General features: G+C 33.1%; 1 protein-coding gene across 15 annotated transcripts in view; it reads right to left on the reverse strand.

Moving 5' to 3' along the window:
- Positions 1–17,347, reverse strand: part of Cpr (Cytochrome P450 reductase) — a 32,002-nt gene extending 14,655 nt beyond the window's left edge. The window contains exons 1-5 of one of the 15 annotated variants that reach the window (XM_073978493.1): positions 16,034–17,300; positions 14,182–14,433; positions 7,678–7,843; positions 7,427–7,619; positions 3,958–4,107 (exon numbers count right to left, since the gene is read on the reverse strand). In XM_073978493.1, the coding sequence (XP_073834594.1) occupies positions 3,958–4,107; positions 7,427–7,619; positions 7,678–7,832 (498 nt within the window). In that variant the 5' untranslated portion in view covers positions 7,833–7,843; positions 14,182–14,433; positions 16,034–17,300. Of the gene's footprint in view, positions 1–3,957; positions 5,264–6,785; positions 7,620–7,677; positions 7,844–14,181; positions 14,434–16,033 lie in introns of all 15 variants that reach the window. The other 14 variants (XM_073978500.1, XM_073978504.1, XM_073978506.1 and 11 more) reach the window with 14 other exon arrangements.
- Between the last annotated feature and the right edge of the window lie 3,593 nt (positions 17,348–20,940).

A 20,940-nucleotide genomic window follows, 5' to 3' on the forward strand; every position in this document is an offset into this window, starting at 1 on the left:
TCACATTTATTGTCCAATCGAAGAAAACAGTTTACAAGTTGCTAAACAATTAATCCCACAAACATTTTTGAAAATCGGGTCAGATTTTATTTTGGCTATACAAAGGACTCATGGAAACTTTGAGGCCCCAGTGGCACGTGTTAACACACTCCGATTGAGCTCAAACTCTGACAATCTTAATTTTTAACAAAACTAAAAGTTTTAGGAGGGTGCCGCATAAAAAATCCGACATCGATTTTTAAAACCACTCTAGTACATATATTAAACCAGTAAGGAAAGGATCAAAGTCGGGCGGGGCCGACTATACAATACCCTACACCACTGTGAATATGTAAAATATATATGGGAGCTAAATCCAAATCTGAACCGATTTCGATATTATTTGCCACAGTTATTTCTAGGCTAAATACCATTCCAAATTTAATTGAAATTGCACATATATAGCGTGTTTCGTGCACCAAATGCCTTAAATCGGGCGAAGATATATACGGGGGCTATATCCAAATCTGAACCGATTTTTACCAAAACGAATAGCGTTCGTCCCTTGGCCAAAAAACTATCTTCCCCAATTTTCATGCGAATCGGACAATAAATGCGACCTGTACTTTGTTTACAAAAATACATGGACAGACGGACATGCGTAAATCGACTCAGAAAGTGATTCTATGTACAGTGAGTGTCAAAAATATTCGGTTTTAAATTTCACCAATAATAACACCTCAGTATTTTAGAAGCCCATACCGAATATTCAAAAAACCAAATACCTAAAAAAATGTTGGTCCTGTGGCAATTAAAAAATGTAGGTAACATGGATCCGTGGCAACCCAATAAGCGAGAATAACAAAGAAGAAGTTGTTAACCCTGTTTTCTATGCGTCAAAAATATTCGGTTTTTGTAACTTTTGTTAAATATTTTGACAAAAACCGGTCAATAGCGAACTTTTTCTGCAATATTAGTATAAACTTCAATAATTGCGAACATAATCTTTGTTCCTGTGTGCAAAAATATCAGATTTCATAGCAAATTATCAAAATTTAGGGCTAAGGAAAAACGCTATCCTAGAAAAGAGAAAACTGTTTGTATTTTATTATAAAAACGGCAGAAATAAAGGGAATTTTTGCTTATTTTTGAATAATTAGTCGAATATAGTTGAAATAATGTGCAAAAGTCACGAAAATACAGAAATAATAGATTTCGTGAAACACATAAGCCAACCAAACCAAGGACTGGGAGGGAAGGTAGAGGAATCTCCTGAAAAATTACAGCTAAACCACCCTTAATCTTCTTGAAATTAGTCACCGAGCCCTAAATGACTTTCAGAAGATAGAAAATATGCACTTATATTCCAAAAAAATCGTAAGGATAAAGCCTTTCATGGCCTTGTAACAGATCACACACCATCGGCTTACTTACATAACCAATAATGTTGTATTAATTTCGCCTTGATGTGCCTTCAAAACTTCATGTACATCAGAAAATTGGTGAAAAGGAGTTAGTTTTGAATGTCTAAGCAGGAAAATCAGTATACCACCAAGTTTCCGGCCTTTCTGTATACTCCAACAAAAAAGTACGAAAGAGCTTCTAGGAGGCATGTGTTTATCAATGACTTATGATGTGTTACAAGGCCATGAAAGGCTTTATCATTACGATTTTTGTGGAAAGTAAGTGCATATTTTCTATCTTCTGAAAGTCATTTAGGGCTCGTTGACTAATTGCAAGAAAATTAAGGGTGGCTTAGCCGTAATTTTTCAGGAGATTCCTCTACCTTCCCTCCCAGTCCTTGGTTTGGCTGGCTTATGTGCTTCACGAAATCGATTATTTCTGTATTTTCGTAACTTTTGCACATTATTTCAACTATATTCGACTAATTATTCAAAAATAAGCAAAAATTCCCTTTATTTTTGCCGTTTTTATAATAAAATACAAACAGTTTTCTCTTTTCTAGGATAGCGTTTTTCCTTAGCCCTAAATTTTGATAATTTGCTATGAAATCTGATATTTTTGCACACAGGAACAAAGATTATGTTCGCAATTATTGAAGTTTATACTAATATTGCAGAAAAAGTTCGCTATTGACCGGTTTTTGTCAAAATATTTAACAAAAGTTAAAAAAACCGAATATTTTTGACGCATAGAAAACAGGGTTAACAACTTCTTCTTTGTTATTCTCGCTTATTGGGTTGCCACGGATCCATGTTACCTACATTTTTTAATTGCCACAGGACCAACATTTTTTTAAGTATTTGGTTTTTTGAATATTCGGTATGGGCTTCTAAAATACTGAGGTGTTATTATTGGTGAAATTTAAAACCGAATATTTTTGACACTCACTGTATATCCCTAAAAGAAACTATGGGTCTATCTCGTTTCCTTTGGCATGTTACAAACTAATGCACAAAGACATAATACCCCTTACCACATGGTGTGTAGGGTATAAAAAGGTACAAGTAGCAATAACATGCATTTAGAAACTCGAAATTCGCTTTATAAAGGAAAAGTGTCAACATTTCAAAAATAGTAGACTGTTGCAGGTTCTGGAACAGAGCAATAGTTGCGGTCAAAATAATAGTAGTGTGTTAAAAATATCGAAATGTGCAATTAGTCATGGTTTCACAGCTCAATAGCAAAATCTATTATATTTCAAATACATACTTCTTTGCCATCAAACATCTTTCTGGGTTATGTTTGATGCTATGCTGTTGATTTTGTTCATAGCACAGTAAAGCAATAGTTTTCGTTTTTGTTTTCTTGACTGCGGCTGTTTACTATGCTGTTAAAATGTCTGCAGCACAGCATAGCAATAGCATTCGTTTTTGATTTTGATGACTATGCTATGCTATCTGCTGTGAAGATTTCAGAAGCACAGCATAGACCATGTGCTGTGCTACTTCCATGGCACAATTAACCAGGTAGTGGCATCGTAAAATTTTGAATATGTTATGTCAAAACTTTCTTTATGTTGTTTGAGGAAATTACAACAAAAATAATTTTTTTATAAAGGGATTTGACTTTTCATATTCTATCAGCTGGTGTGATACCACTACCTGGTAGTTCTGCCATGGCTACTTCTATGTTCGCAGCATAGCACAGCAACAGTTTTCGATTTTGTTTTTGAAAACTGCACAGCATAGCAATAGCATATTTTTAGTGATTTCAGTGCTGTGCTGGTAGCAATTTCAAACACTGCCCCAAACATAATAAAACTACATTTGTCTTTTGCATACGTATATGCCGAGTGTACTACTGTAGTACGGCCTAAAAATTAAATTTAGAAAATATTTTTCTTTATTTTTTCTTTAGTTTTGTAATATTATCAGTCAGAATAACACTATTTTGGAAAATCACGAAAGTTGCTGCATTAGTTTGCCCACTTTTGCTGAAAAATAGTTTGGTGTCAAGTGGTCGTCTACTAAACACTATTTTTTATTAAACCAGTTGGCGGTCAGAAACGCAATATGTGGATGCATTTAGTTAAATAAGAATATAGGCTTGTCTCTTAACCAAGGCATATAAAATATATGAATTAAAAACAATTGTGTGCCGTCAAATTTAAAATTCGGATTTTAGTTATAAAACTGTAATTTTTGGTTATAAAACTCATTTAAAGACAATTGGTCTGTTCCTTTACTTTTAAAAGGGGTAAAACCTGCAAAAGTAGTAAAAGTTGTAAACTGCTCCCATATGAATTGAATGGTGTCTGAAGTAAAGGAACGCTTTTCGAGTAAAAAGTTGTAAAACTTGAAGATTCTTGCACGTAAAGGAACAGAGCTAGTATTTGTATGTAATTAATAAGCCCAATAAAATATAAGAAGACTGGTTCATTCGTTTTGGAGCTAGAAAACGCAATGTATAAAAACTACTTTCATTGTGTGAAATTTGGAAATTTTTTATAACGTTTGAAACAGCGAATAATGGACGAAATACATTCCATTTGAAGAACGAATAAGCTATACTTACTGCGTAATTTAATCCAGATAGGTCAACTTCACCATTTGTAATCCATTCATAAAACTCCATAGCGTTATCAGTAGGATCACCTTCACCGTAAGTTGCTAAACAGAACACAGCTAAGGAGTTGGGAATGTCCTTCATTTGCAGTAATTCTTCCTGTAACAACACAAAGAACAAATTATGTGGATTTATATGTTCATATTCACTTTGTGAATATCTAGACACTGTTCTAAAATAATAGGTCTGTCTTTGTACTTCATAATTTTTATAAATGTAGCTCAAACACATTTTCAGCAACTTTTCCATTATACAACTGCCAACTTTAGAAACATTTGCAATAATTAGGTTTGTCCTCATACTTACTAAACGTTTCTGAAACACATTTTTCAGCAACTTTTTCTTTGAGTTGTATAAAGGAAAGTTTTCTGAAAAAATGTGCAATAACTACGTGGACAGACATACTCATTAACAGTAAACATAGACATTTATGAACAAAGAATATACAACTATAGGATTGTCCTCGTACTTACTAAATGTTGCTGAAACACTTTTTTCAGAAACGTTTCCTTTATACAACTGTCAAAATTCGAAACATTTGTAATAATTATGAATTATCGAGCATACGGACAGGCATTACTTTAAATAATAAAGAAAGAAGAGATCATGGCAAATTTAATTAGTTAATTGCATCCAAGGCGAATTTATTAAGGTGATACAAAAGGTGAATCCAGGCCTTCATTCGCTGTCAAAACATATTTTTTAATCAAAAATAAATAGCATATACAACATATTTATTTAAGCTTCGCGAATATTTTATGGTTTCCTTCTTTCTTTGGTGGATTCTTCGCACAAGAACTATTGACAGCACATGAAGACTAATGCCTGAATTCGCCTCCTACGTAATATTACTACTATATGAACCTTGGTTGCATCATGATAGAAATAAGCGTGTCTTTTTACTTACTAAATGTTCCTGAAACATTTTTTCAGCAACTTTTCCTTTATACAACTGTCAAAATCCGCAACATTAGTAATAATTATTACTGGGGTATGTTCTGAGACACACTTCACCTCTCACTTCACACAAGCAAGTGGCAGTTCGAAAAATACCAATACACTCAAACATATTCACTGCCACACAAACTAGCAACCTCACTGCCGATAAATCATCATTAATCAGTATAAGTGCTTTGAAAGTAACTTCAATTTTTTCCGAAGGTTTACACATGCAAGTGTCAGTTCGAAAAAAAATTGAAGTTTCGACTATAATATAATCATTGGGTAAATGAACCTTGATTCGAACATTTGAAAACTTATTTAATTTATTTCAAGATTGGTAACCAAGCCAATAACCCTGCGTTTACAAATGACAGGACAGTTGAGTTCATGTATTGATTGTCAAAATCCCACAACTTGCCTGTGTGACGTAGGCGTCCCGACAACGGCAAAAACAGTTTTAAATTTTTGAATGAAAATCGTCGATTTCTTTTTATTTTCCGTTCACATATTTTGTTTATGTCCATGTTCTTTTGTTTTCAACATATTTCAATTATTATTTCCCTTTTTTTACAAAAATGCCAAAAATTTGTCTTCCTTACTGTCTGTGCATGGTAGAACAAATACAAGGTAAAGTTAATACTACAACAAATACAACTCGAACAACAACCACAAAGGAATTTGTCTTTGTTTGTAACGTTACTGCCAGTTGTATTTGTAAACAAAACAAGGAAATGTCTATAAATTATTGGAATTTAAAAAACTAATAATTTTTCACATTTGGTTGAATATTTTGGAAAACATGAATGAAAATTCGTTACATTTTCAATTTTTATGGTTCCACATCATTCCACTAAATGCATAAATTCTCGCAGAAAGTAGAATTCTTGCAGAAAAGTTTGGGGTCGCTGGAAATTCATAGAAAAAGGAGAAGCTGTTTCAATGTTTTGTTTTAGAAATCAAAGAAGCACATGTTTATTAGGGCTTTATTTTTTTTAAATTTTAACAAAATACCTCACATATTAACAAACGTTGTATCGCCTCTACAAGCGGTGATTTACTGCGCGGCTTATCGTTCGAACTTGGAGGAGGTTACATATCATTGATATGAAGAAGTCTTTCTGGGAAATGGTTTTTTCCGAATGATATATTTTTTTTTCTCAAAAAATATATGTCCCTAATGTACATCGAAATAGAAATGAATGTATAAAATGTCATATGAAATTTGACACTAACACTACAAACCAGTTCAGTCAGCTGGGTATTGCTGCTACCTTTTCTTGTTCTACCATGCTGTCTGTGAAAAAATGGTGGACAGCTGGGAGACAAACGACAAATGTATGTATGTGTTAGTAAATCAGAGTTGTATTTGAAGACAAACTGTCTGGTGTAAACGCCTAGCAAGGCCGTATATGTTACAAAAACAAACTTAACACCAACTACACTCAAATCTTATATTAAAACTTAACCCCCTGTTTTTGTAACTTATTTCTGTTCGTTCGTCTATATTCGTTATAAATTAGACATCCATAGCTCAGCCCCAGAAGACATACACATCTACTTTTTGGTGTACCCGTTCCATACATCGTTAAGAATTCCTCATTTAAAAATTTGCGTTAAAGCGAGTAAATCGATCTACAAAATTTGACAATTCGTGTGAGAAGAATAAAAATGTTTACAAAAACTGGGGGTAAATCTAATAAATACATAACAGGAATCACATAAAAATTTTTCCCTAAAAACACACGAAAATGCAGACTACTTATGTCAAACAAAATTTACAAAATGTTTTTTATAAATCATTTATTTGATCTGTTCCAGAACCTGCAAGGAGCTACTTTTTTTACTAGGATAACATTTTTTCCTTTATGTTATCGAAACAAATAGTAAAAATTAGTAGATTCTTGCAGTACTGGAACAGACCAATTATCATAAAACATTTAGCAAGTTCGATCAGCTGTTTTTAAATCATCTGTTTATGTTTATGGTTCAATGTTTATTTAATTTTAGTAGAAAAATGCTAAAATATTGCGATTCAGTTATATTTATTTTTTATTAATCTATTATTTATTTTATATTTATCCTAGAATTGAAGAAGTTTTGCCCTGATCTGGATTTAGTTTTTCTTTCATGCATTGGCACCAGTGCATTTGTTTTGGTAAACGACTGTTATTTCCCAAAAGTTTAGTAAGCTGTCTTTTTACCTTTTTCTCAATTTCCGTGTGAAGGAGTAAAATCTTTCTTAAGGCCTGGATACATAAGCTGCCCCGCCTCGTTGCCTTGCTTTCCTACTTCATTTCTGACATAATAAAAATAAAAGAACTGGACTGGGTTGTCCTTTTCATTTTTATTCTTTTATCAGAAGCAAGCAAGGTAAGCAGGCGAGGCTGCTTATGTACGTATGCCTTTACTTCTTACACCATGGGTTTTATATTTATGAATATTTTAATTTGGAATTATTATACTTTAATTCACTTACCATGTCACACTCTTCGGGATCTGCCACCATTCCCTTCATACGATAACGAAGACCCTCCTTAGCCAAACGACCAGCAAATTCTTCCGCCGTTCCAGTTTGTGATCCATAAAATACAACTAAACTGCGACCTGAAGCTTTTAATTTTTTTATGAATGAATTTTCAGTTGTCGATACGGTGCTCACTGTGGTGGGTCTATAAATACACATATATTTATTTAATGTATATATATAAGAATCCAAACAACACTTACTGTATAGAATACGATCGGATTGGAGCTTCCTCCTTCTTACGACTTCTCAAAAAGTACCATGTTGCTCCTACTATTAAGACTACCAAAAGTGCAATGTCTAATGTCCCCAAAAATGGTTCTTCCGCTACAACTTCTTCAACGTTTTCCGTGCTCATTTTATATGACTCTGAAAGAAAGATACAATTATTATTTTTTTATGGAACTAAATTGGCAATCTAATTATACAAATCAATGTAAAATATAAGAGACATACTGAATTTCCGTTTAAAACAAAAGCACTAATTCTAGAAAAATCGGATCTTTTCTTCAAAATTTGACTTATTTCGATGAATGCTAAATTTCAATAAGAATAACTTTCGATCCTCGCCACAGAATATCGCCAGTTTCCACTCTTTTTTGTTGGGAAAACTCTCCATCGAAGTTACTTTTAAAAAATTAAATAAATTAAAATAAAACTTCTTCAACACAAAACTTGTCGGCTCGAAATATAAGAGTGACCAAAGAAACAATCTCCATGAGAAGTTTTTCTTTTTCAATCCCATATAACCCCAACGACACTGCAATGTGAACGAAGACAAAACTAACCATGGGCGTATCCAGGAATGCTTGTTTTTCGTGCAGTTGGTTCGTAATATTTATAACTAGCTGAACCCAGTGCGCTTCGCTACTCCGACTAAGGTATAATATAGTTTGACACATTTGTTTGTAGGGCAATTTTCTTCCAAATTTCATTAAAATCGGTTATACATAGTGTGTTTGGTGCATCAAATACATAAAATCGGACGAAAATATATATGGGAGCTATATCCAAATCTGAACCGATTTGGATATAATTTGGCACAATAATTTCTATATCGAATTCCGTCACACACTCAAAATTTCATTGAAATCGGATATATATTGGTGTTTCGTGCACCAAATACCTACAATCGGCCGAAAATTTATATGGAAGCTATATCCAAATCTGAGCCGATTTCAATATAACTTGGAAAATTTATTTCTAGACCAAATTCATTCACACATCCAAAATTTGGAGATGGCAAAAGATACCATTATATAGATATTTGCATACAAAATCTAAATTTTTGGAGGTACCTCCGATTCTGATGCTATATCTCCGGATCAACGCGGAATTTCAAAACTTTTTATAGCCTATGTTACTTTCAGGCCATGTAGTAATATACTCTGATAATTAGAGGAAAATCGGTTCAGCGGTTTTTGAGTCCATAAACTTCAAACAAACAAATAAACAAACAAACAAACATACAAACATTTTTCTACTTTATATACAGATATGGCCAAAATAATAAGTACAAACATAAGTATGCATATTTTTCGTTCAATTCAGAAAATGTATTCACTGTAAGGCAATGTTCAGTTTAAATTTAAGTTTTGCAACATAAATGACACTTAAAAAATAAATTTTGCGTAGACCTTCAAGATAAACAAACTTCTAAATGCGATATTAAGAAAAAAGTCATAAAAATTGATGGACAAAATAATAAGTACATTTTGGAAATCATTAATTAATATTAGTATATTCAATTGTTTTAGGATAGATTGTAATTTAGGATGTTTGTATTATTAATATTTGTTGCTTCCACCTTTATTTTGACCTACTTTTTGTATTCTTTTTGGCATATTGCTTAGAAGTTTGCTGTAATTTTCAAACTTTTTGAATAAAATTCCAAATTTTTTGTTTATTTTGGAACGATTGTGTACCAATGCGCTATTTTAAGTGTCCGCAAAGGTTTACTATTGCATTCATGCCCGATTACTGCATAGGCGAGTCAAGTTACTTCATTATATTGTCCTGGAACCCATCCTTGACATATAGGGATGCATTTTTTGGACCGTAGTTCTGTTGAAAAATCCATATAAAAAACAAATTTTCTTCTGTTAGTAGCAACAATGTGTTGGCCAATATGTTTTTGTATTGGAAATGGGTCCCAGTATCTGTAATGTGATATATTGGATAAAGACCATACCAGGAAAAAATAATCAGTCTCACACCATTAGGTGGCTACCTCCGTGTTTAATTGGATTTTTGTAACTATTGTATGAAATTCCTCTCCCTTGAGATTGAAATTCATCTTGTCGTAATTGTTACCGAATAAATTTATTTTATTCATATTTATTTCAATGCTCTAGAGAAAATTTCGCCAATTTTGTCCATGTAAGTTTTTCCCGACCAACCCATATCATTGTTAGCTAACCCCCCGTTTACACATGCAAGTGACAGTTCGAAAAATTCAATACATACACAATATTTTACTACCACAATTACATTTTTTGAATTGTCGACTCCACTGGCACTAGATTTTTCATGCCAGCAAAATTTTGAGCTGGCTGCCAATGATATGTCGAAAATGAAAAAAGAGTTGCCGAGACTATTTTTAATCCATGTACATTTTTGTTTCTTTTAAGAATGCAAAGATTTAATGCATATTTTCAAAAAGATTAGGAAACACAAATAATACTCTTGGCAGCTGCAATATATTAGTGGTTAGTAAAGACATAATTTTGATGTTTTTCATGCAAATATAGGTTGATAAATAATTTCCCCTCTGGGATTATACAATATTGTGTTTATGACTGAAAACAATCTTTTTAAACCGAAATAAAATAAAAATAGTAAAATATGTTGTGAATTGTGTTTTAAATCTGAAATATAATGCAATTTTGTGTGTTAAATGCGTGTTAAAATAATTTTGAAATTGAACTTGCACTGGCATGTGTAAACACACAAGAAAACTGCATGCCAGTCGAACACTTTTTCGGCATTTTCGAGTATAATACATCTACTCAATTGGCACCAATTCACTGGCATGTGTAACGGAAGTGTTAGGAAGACCTCGTCAACAAAATTTTTTTTCCGAAACATTTGAACGCCTTTTGTTAATTATTCTGGTAATTTGGTAGCCCCTAGTATTCTCCGAGCTATTCGGGTGAATATAACATTACCTATGCCAACAGTAATTACCCAAGATGAGTTTAATAGGTCTCTAAAGCGAGAGCAACAATGGCTCTATCCACTGTTTATTGTTGCCTCTTTAGGCCTACACCGTGTTTCTTCAGTTTCATTTTAGTTTCAATGTGTTTTAGAAAAAACCCACCGGCTTTTCCAGGGATTTGGCTATTATCGAAAATTTTTTCCCTCATTTTTTAATTTTGACGCCAATCTCCCCTCTCCAGTGTAATAGTGCTCATTTCGTCCCATCCACTAATTAATTTTTATTTGATTTTTGTCTAATATTATTAGCACAGCTAAATTACTAACCAACCTTTATTAAAATTTACTCGGTTATTGGTAAATAATAAAAAATCCAAAATGTACTTATTTTTTTGGCCAACAAAATTTTGAACTTTTAGAAAAAAGTGGCACAAAAACAAAATATTACCAACTTTGTGCGTTTTTATGCTTGTTGCATCATTGAAATGTAAAGCATTTCACATCTTTTTTGAAAAAAAAAACTGATTGTGGAGCACACAATCAAACATAAACTATGATGTACTTATTATTTTGGCCATATGTGTATATAGATTTTTTACATACAAATGAACTCCTTTGTAGGATCTAGCTATACATGGACGTAGGTAACGAACAAAACAAAATTTTGTTGGTGTGCTTCAAGGCGAATTTAGTAAGGTGATCGAAAAGGCGAATTCAGGCCGTAGTCTTCATTTGCTGTCAAAATGCTTTGACAGCAAGCTATCCGAAGCTTAATGTATAGCATGGTACAAATACACAGGTAGCCGCATCGGCAATTGTTGGTAACGTAAGATGTCAAAATTTGACATCAATCCAATGCAATTGACACATTATGTTACCATCAGCTGGCTTGATAATGCTACCTGTATTATTGTACCATGATGTATAGTACACATTGACAAGCAAAACTGACAGTCATCAAGGTCTATTTCGTGAATATCAAAGCCTAACTGAAAATTTCTTTTGTAATATCTAAATAATACCGTATATATTGTATTTAAAAGGTTTTTCGCTAAATAAAAGTTGTTATTTGCCGGAAAATTGTCCTAAAAGTAGGTTGGCTGTCATTTTTGATTGATAGTGTGTACTCCCCTTAAAAGAGAAATGTGTATTTTTTATATTTTATTAAAAATTTGTTTAAGCTACTGGAAGGACATTTTATCGTTTCCTTCTATGGTGGATTATTCGCACAAAAATTGTTGACAGTAAATGAAGACTGAGACCTGAATTCGTCATACAGGCCTAATGCGCCCAACAACAAAAATCAAAAAATTCATGCGATCATTTTAAGAATTTAAAGAATCAAATCAAATTTCCATTTTTTTTTCAAAACTCAACTTATTTTTCCCCATTTTTCGCGGTTCTTAAAGAGAAAAATGTTTACAAAATGACTAATTTTGGAGAAAAAATGCATTAAAAATGAGAAAAAATCGTTATGATATAGTAGAGTTTCTGAAACAAAGGACTTTTATTGACGCCTTTATTTAAGTTGTATGATTTACTAAATTTCCTAAGCTTCGGTTATAATATTGGGCAAAATGAAAATGTTTAATTTATGTAGATACATTGATGTCCTTAATGTTTTAGTTACTTTCCAAGAATATGCAAAAATCGCCACTAGTAGCAAATTGAAGCCGAGGGTCTGTAGATTTCAAAAGATTAACTCTGTTTTTGGTGCTGAAAATATATTTTTGGAATATGTTTAAGTAATTATATTATCCTTTCTTATATGTATGTTCAATATGTTGTATGCGCTATTCTTCTTCTGGATTAAAGTATTTGTTATAAGGCGTGGTTCTGAACTTTGAGTTCATTATTATAACCCATTCGGTTTGAATATTTGGTAAACATTTGCCGAAATACAGTCGAACTTCTCTATAACGTAGCAGTTGGAGACCGACGAATTACTACGACATAGAGAAAATTCGTTATAGGGAAAACGGGGCAAAATGACAAACCAGTAATTTCAAAGCAATGAAATGAAATTACGCATAGTCATTGGAAATTTAACATATTTTGAATCAAATCAATGCACAATAACAAATACTTCAATTCAGGAAGATTCGTTAACAAAGTGCGAAGTAGAACATGCAATAAAAACACTCAAAGATATGAAAGCAACAGGATCTGACGATATTCCAGCTGATATATTAAAACTTATAGAGGATGACACGGGGAAATATCCACCAAAGAGCAATGCAAAATGTGAAGAATATGGACTGATTAGTATCATGAGTCATGCATTGAAATTTTTCCTAAGAGTAATCCATAGCCAAAATTTATTTGAAGTTGTTCTATGTGAAATAGTGACTGCATAGTTTTTTGAAACAGTTCATGCCGAGTCGGGAAAAATGCACTCCATTTATTACATTTTAGAAGCAATAACGTAGAGTACCCTAAAAAAAATCCAGTTTTTCGATCCCTACAAACAACGACTTTATTTTTATTTCTTCAATAGATAAAGAGTGTCTACATTTCTAACATTTTGTTATAAATTAAAAAATACAAACAGTTACGTGCCGTGGTCGAAAATGGAGTGCATTCTAGACGTTTGCCTTGGAAGCACCATGTCCTTGTAAAAGTCATGACTTCTTTCACATAAAAAGATGTAGTCCGAAATCACTTGATCTCATGATTCATCTACGGACGCCCAGAGAGCGTTGTTGTGGTAGGTACGTGAATAAGTTTTCTACGTCGCGTCATATATTAGGTACTGCAGTTAAATACGCTCGACGTATTTCGGTAGTATTCATAAGACATGTATTCTACTTTTTTCACCACACGCGCTCTGGGAATACGGACATATTTAGGCTAATGCCGCTCGTTGGTATTGTTGAGGTTACGAACTTTTTCGGCAAATCACACACACGCGACCCGAACGGAAAGAAAGAGCGTGCATGAGAGAGCAAATGTTTTGATTTGTTTTTGTTTTGTAGCTAGCGCGCATACAGACTTACTACCACACTGTCAAAAATTGCCAATATTTTTAACCCATTCACATTTTTGACTTCGCTCTTTTTGGTCGGCACTGATTTATGCATGTCTCAAATAAAAATGAGGCACGTTTGCTTTTTTAGAATGTTAAAAATTCGCAAGTGTAACGTCTTTAAATACACCAAGACTTTTGGGACGTATCTACGACCCAAAGCGAGGTCTTGGAGTATATAGTTTTGTTGTAGTTAGTATAACGGCGTTATGAAAGACAATACTTAGTCAATAGTCACACGCGCAATATTTGCGATATAGAAAATTAAGTTTTTGGAAAGAGCGCAGAGGAAAGAGACCCTCTGGTTGGTCCCCGCTCTTACCCAAAAACTCAATTTTCTTTACCGCAAATTTGGCGCGTGTGACTACTGACTTAAGAAACGACCATGGCACAATTACCAACGTATTAGCTGTTCGAATATGAAAAGTCACATCCCTTTTATAAAAAAATTATTTTTGTTGTAATTTCCCCAACAACATAAAGAAAAAATTGAAATAACATATTACAAATATGCCGATGCCACTACCTGGTCGATATGCTTTGGAAACGACTGATGTTTCGGAAGTTTGTTGGTGTTGCGAAGCTGCCCGGGCAAAATGCAGTTATCTTAAATAAATTTGACACAAAATCACAAATTTGTGCTACGCAAGAAAACTGTAATTGGGAAACTACAAGTCAAGACGCAGCGAAAACTAATGTCTCTATAAAAACCAAAAATGTAAATCAAAGATTTTTAAAGCAAAAAAATAAAAGTAAATTATGCTGGAGATGTGTGATACTTACAGTATGCAAAGTTCATATTCGTACACCCCTAAAAAATTAATAAAATCGTTATTAATTCTATATTTTATGTGCAAATATGAAATAATTGATAGGAATTACCATAACGAAGAAAGATTTAAGAATAACAAAACAAATTTTTAATTTATTTCTTCATTTAGGTGTAGATGGCGCCTATGTGGGCGGCAAAGTTCGTATTCGTACACCTATAAGCACTATATATTTGGAGTTTTTAAGGATTTTCAAAGCGAAATACCGCAAATGTTTGTTCTTTTCTTCTTTTGGAATGCCCCTGCTATAGAAATATGTAAAAATAACGGTAATTTTATTAAAATTTTTGCATGAATAAAATGTCGGACGAATATTTGAAATACTTAAGAAAAATGTGCTAGATATGATTAACTATTGCAATTTATTCCCGAATTTTGGACGAAAATAGCTAATTGCGGTCCTTCTGTAACAATATTCGAGGTCTAATATGAAAATAAATTTGGTCGGCGTTTGGGAATGCAAAGGAACGTAATCCGGGCTTAGGTAAAGTAAACACATTTTTGGTATTTACTTGGTGAAAATCGCAAGTTTCGTTTTATATTTGACATTAAATGTATTGAAGTTTTAGAATACGGTTTCTAAAATCATTTTATGTCAAGACATATCGGAAATTACGAGGAATAATAAAATTTTCAGGAAGAACATTTCCCCAGAAATAATGAATTTCTTCAAAAGGTTACCCCACGTTCTTTCCTGGAAAATTTTCTTCATTCTTTTGACATTTCTGTACTCATTTTGGATCCTTCGGTAAAGAAATATAATTTTCAAGAAGTAAAAACCATTATTTTCGCAATTTTGGAAGCTATAACCCTCGTTCAAAGTAAGCGTAGAATTTCAGTCATACGCAGACAGTATGAAAACTTGTACAGTTTCATTTTTCTTCATAATTTCTCACAGTTTTCGACATAAAATGATTTTCGAAACCGTATTCTGAAACTTCAATACATTTTATGTCAAATATAAAACCAAACTTGCGATTTTTACCAAGAAAAATCCAGAAATGTGTTTACTTTACCTAGGCCCGGATTACGTTTCTTCGCATTTCAAAACGCTGACAACATTTAATTTCATATTAGACCTCGAATATTGTTACAGAAGGACTGCTATTAGCTATTTTCGTCAAAAATTCGGGAATAAATTGCAATAGTTAATCATATCTAGCACATTTTTCTTAATTATTTCAAATAATCGTCCGACTTTTTATTCATACAAAATTTTTAAATAAAAATTACCGTTATTTTTACATATTTCTATAGCAGAGGCATTCCAAAAGAAGAAAAGAACAAAAATTTGCGGTATTTTGCTTTGAAAATCCTTAAAAACTCCAAATATATAGTGCTTATAGGTGTACGAATACGAACTTTGCCACCCACGCAGGCGCCATCTATACCTAAATGACGGAATAAATTAAAAATTTGTTTTTTTATTCTTAAATCTTTCTTCGTTATGGTAATTCCTATCAATTATTTCATATTTGCACATAAAATATGGTATTAATAACGATTTTGTTCATTTTTTAGGGGTGTACGAATATGAACTTTGCATACTGTATGTGACCGACGCTGTATATATTATCGTAGTACTCAGTGTGTTTATAATTTTAGATGACAGACAATGCGCTATATCTAATTAAATGTTTCGATTATACATGTGTTAATTTTCCTCCTTGATCAAAAGTCAAATCGCTGTTCCTTCACATGAGCAGAACGGAGAAAAATTGGATTCGAGAGCGCATAAATGTATGCAGAGATACGTATTGCCCGCCTTTACTTCGAGGTCTATTCGTAATAGTCCATGCGTAAGCATGATTTGACTAAATTTTAATACACTTTATTATCTTATTTCGCTTTGTAAAATCAGAATTCGCCGGAAGTAAATGCTGACGACACTTCACTATGTCGGTGTAGTACGCCGTCCGATATTACCATATTTACAGAACTAAATGATCCTCAATTTACAATTGACTTAACAAGCGCCAGAGAAGCAATTCGTTTACTCAATCGAACGAATTTGAAGTTATGATGTATCGTATGAATATTGGCAACGATTAGTAACTTTTTTCTTATTACTTTCCAACTACAAATATCTATCGAACAAAATAAAATTTCATCTATGCGAGTACTGTAAAAACATCAACTTTTGGATTACAAATTTATATGCATTTTAATATACAATATATACACAACTAGAAAAAAAACACACGTCCGCATTTACGAATGAAAACTTTGATTTGCTTGCTCTCTATCGTTTTACCTGAGGAAACGGGGGGAGGGACTCAACGAACTTTAAACTGGCCAGTATAACCTTGACCGTCGAATACACGAAATGAAATGAAACACGAAATACAGACGCTTGTGGAAAAATGAATACTCCGTATTCGTATACACTTATGTTTGTAGGAATGTTTACATTTGTCTAAAAAGCTCAACACTTTGCAATCTTGCCTTCGTTTATATGGTTTCTTACATAAAGAATTTCACCAAAACATACCTGTTGTCTCTCGGAGGTTGATATGGAGTTGCAAATTTATAATGTGGGTTATTTTCTTAACTATTATTGTTTAGAGTTCTATAATCTATCACACCACGTCCACCCTAATTCATAGTTAATTAAGCTGTTGTAAAGTGATAACAATACAAGATCAACGGCAAACTAAAGTCCAATTATTGAATTCGTGAAAACGTAACAATACCACGCACCAGACGGACGAGCTCGCACGTCGTCCCTCTATGTAAGTTCAAGTATGACTAAATATTCAACAGATACCATTAAGCTAGCCCATAAGCGTAAATTATAGATAAATTTCGGTTGAGTGACCAGCTATTTTGCACAGCACACCTGTTTGACAGGTTTGTCAAAATGACATCCAGATCGGCGACCAGCTGTATCAAGGCACATTTAATAAGGTAGTTGCAACAGCCCAGGGCCAGTGATGCCAGATTTGCCGATTTATCGGCATTTTGACGAATTTTACAGCGTGTTATTGTAAAAAGTTTTTGCCCATTCGTTCGTCGATTTCATGAACGAAGGCACAATTTGGTTTTCATAGCGATTGACGTTTGTATTCGTGTGACAAACAAATGAAAACTTTTTAATTTCGTATTGTTTTGGTTTTCGTAACAAAATCAGACGAACGAATAAGTCAAAAATAAACGAATGGAAAAGACCCATCGTTTTGAATGAAAATTAAATAATTTGAGTAATAAATGACACAAAACACACGAAAACTGGAAGGGAATGCAATTTTATTTATTTCCATAGAAGCACACGCGTACACATAGCCCAGAAAGTCTGCGTTCATCTTACTACTTTAAAAAAACGATGCTAAAACTTTAAGAAATAGCTAAATGAGATCAGTTTTTCTTTCATAAATTTGTTATTGGCACTCTTCCTGAAAATATATTATTATTACGAAGATAACGGTAGAAAAGTGTTACAACTGCTAAATTAGAGCCCCAAAAAGTCTGCGTTCACTTTGTATGTTGCAATAATACCGTTAGTTTTTTTTTTAATTTTTTTTTTGCAGTTTTCTTTCTTTTATAGTACTATAAACAAATCGGAATTTTGGAGTCAAAGCCCAGATCTGGACGGCCAAAGCTCAGTTTTGGACGGTCAATAATATTGCCAGAACGGGAGGAGCGTAACATAACTAATATAGTTAAAACAAACAGTCCGATAATTACTTCGAAAATTGTTGAAACTGTGAAAATGGCATCCAAAAAAAGTATTTGTGCACAAACCGCCAGAAAAATACTGCATAAAGCTGAATATCACGGTATAGTCGCACGGCGAAAGCCGTACATATCACTAGTGAACAGGCAGAAGCATATTGAATTTGCTAATGAATACATAAACAAGCCTCCAAGTATTCCGGAATCAAGTCATATTTTCGGCCGAAAGCATGTTCTATATGTTTGCAATGAAAGGACTTTAAACTGTTTGGAGAAAGCTCGAACAGCGCTTGAAAAACAAAATCTAGTTTTACACTGTAAAAAATGGCGAGGGTGCTGTTTTGGTTTGGGGTGTGTAGCAGCTTCTGGAGTGGGCCAACTTGTATTTATTGAATCGACAATGGACAAGTATGGTTACCTAAACACTGTAAAAAATGGCGAGGGTGCTGTTTTGGTTTGGGGTGTGTAGCAGCTTCTGGAGTGGGCCAACTTGTATTTATTGAATCGACAATGGACAAGTATGGTTACCTAAACATCATGAAGCGCAATTTGAACCAAAATGCAGAAGAACTACGAAATTTTGGTTGCAACAACATAACGTTTCAAAGCATACTGCTGAGATTGTAAGGTTTTGGTTCCTATATAATGCCCAGATCTGGGTTTTGGCGTAAAAATTCTGGTTTGTTTATAGTTAATTATCACTCTATGTATGGACTAATATGTTCTACCTACAGTTTCGCTAGCTTTTTCCATAATTTACCTAGAATTTTCCTTTTATCGATGCCAATTTCTTTGCCCTTGTTTTCCATTCTTGAAATAACTTACTTTTTAAGTTAAGTATGCAAGCGACCTCACAGAATGACCAGTTATGACAATACTGATTAAAAATGGGAGAAAACTTCAAAAAAATTAAAAAAAACTAACAGCAACATACAAAGTGAACGCAGACTTTTTGGGGCTCTAATTTATTTTTATTTATTTATCAATAATGATATATTTTCTGGAATTTTTCTTTTTATTCTGGTACTGAAGAGTGCCAATAACATATCTATGAAAGAAAAACTGATCTCATTTACTTAGTTATTAAAGTTTTAGCATCATTTTTGAAAAGTAGTAAGGTGAACGCAGACTTTCTGGGCTATGTGTATATCACTGATGGGCAGAAATGCTCTGCCTCACACACAAAAGTGTAAAAAATACATGAGTCTCTCGCAATTTGCCCATCAGTGGTGTATATGTACATCCGTTTCTTCATATTATCACAGTTATTTTTGGACAAATTTGTTTACATTTTTTTCTTTTTTTTTTTGTTTGTCATCTGTTTATCGGGGTTGCCATGAAGTAACACATTTTACGTGCAGATGCCTATGCAAAATGCACAAAATACCAGTTTTACCAGTTTTAACTCGGACCCCAAGTTTTACCAGTTTTAACTCCTTAACACGAAAAAGTAGTAAACTTTTTTACATAAAATTTATTAAATTATTAGCTTTGTTCTTTACGTTAAAGTTTCTTCAAGTTTTACCACTTTTAACTCGGAAAGAGTTTCTTAATCCCAAAAAGTAGTAAAACTGGAAGCAATTTTTAAGAGTGTGAGAGAGGAGAGAGAGCCAAAATGGATTTCTCTTTTACTACTTTCAGCTAGACAAATTTCGTTGTGTAAAAAGTGGAAAATCCGCCAAACTGCTGATTTGACAATTCAGGCAAAAGGGAAAAAGAAAACTACGCGCTTTGTCAAAGCAAAATGAAAAGAAATAAAATAATAAAAATTTAAACCAGTGAAATAAAAAAATAAAAAACAGTGAAATTTATTTTGTTTGCTATTTTTTTTAAGCAGCCACGTTTGTTTTTGACATTGCTGCCAGATCTACTATTTTTCCGTTTCTTTACTTTTGTGCAAATCTTGTTACGTGAGAGCAACTTTCACAGTTTTCTGAGCGAAGAGAGAACTTCTCTCTTTTGCTACTTTTACTATTAAAAAAGTAAAGGAACAAAGCTATTATAATACGTTTATATACAGTAGTTTTAACTTATGGGTACTTTACACGATATGTTTTTTACATATAAGTTGTCATTTTTTATATACAAAATGCATACGCAAAGTGACAACACATATGTAAAATAACATATCGTGTAAAACACCCATTAGCTGCATCAGTTTTAGCTGCGTTTTGTCGTTAGCTGCCCAATTTCATTTTTCTGGCGTAGAACAAATATGCTATTTTTTATCTAATTTATTAAAGATAACTGCATTTTTGGTTTATTTGCACGAAAATGTCTCAAATTTTTCAATGTGCAGGTAGGCGAAAACTACTATAATCGAATTTAATAAAGCCATTGGGCTTTAAATGTCAACGAAGAAGGTTAACCCAAAAAAAAACCTATAATGTTAACAGGCTATTAATTAACCTCTTTAAACTACGAGTATATTTGTATTAGTTTTGTTTAAAGACCCAGCAAACCAATCGTACCGACTTCGTAACGAAATCGGAAATCGGACGATACGTCCGATATAGGATCCGAAATCGTAACGATATCTTAACGAAAGTTGTATGAAGTGGTTGACATAATTTCGGAACGAAATGTCGGATCGATTTCGGTCAGAATTCGGAACAGTCTGAAGAAAATCCTTGGGAAATTCGGAATGCGAACTTTTTCCTCCGAATTTTTGTACAGATTTCTGAACGATTTCGGAATAATGTCGTATGAAAATCTGAGGTACATTTCGAATCTTCGTACAGATTTCTGAACGATTTTGGAATAATGTCGTATGAATATAGAAG

This window comes from Musca autumnalis, unplaced genomic scaffold, assembly GCF_047663935.1.
Source record: "Musca autumnalis isolate F117 unplaced genomic scaffold, ASM4766393v1 scaffold_3, whole genome shotgun sequence".
Lineage (NCBI taxonomy): Eukaryota > Metazoa > Arthropoda > Insecta > Diptera > Muscidae > Musca > Musca autumnalis.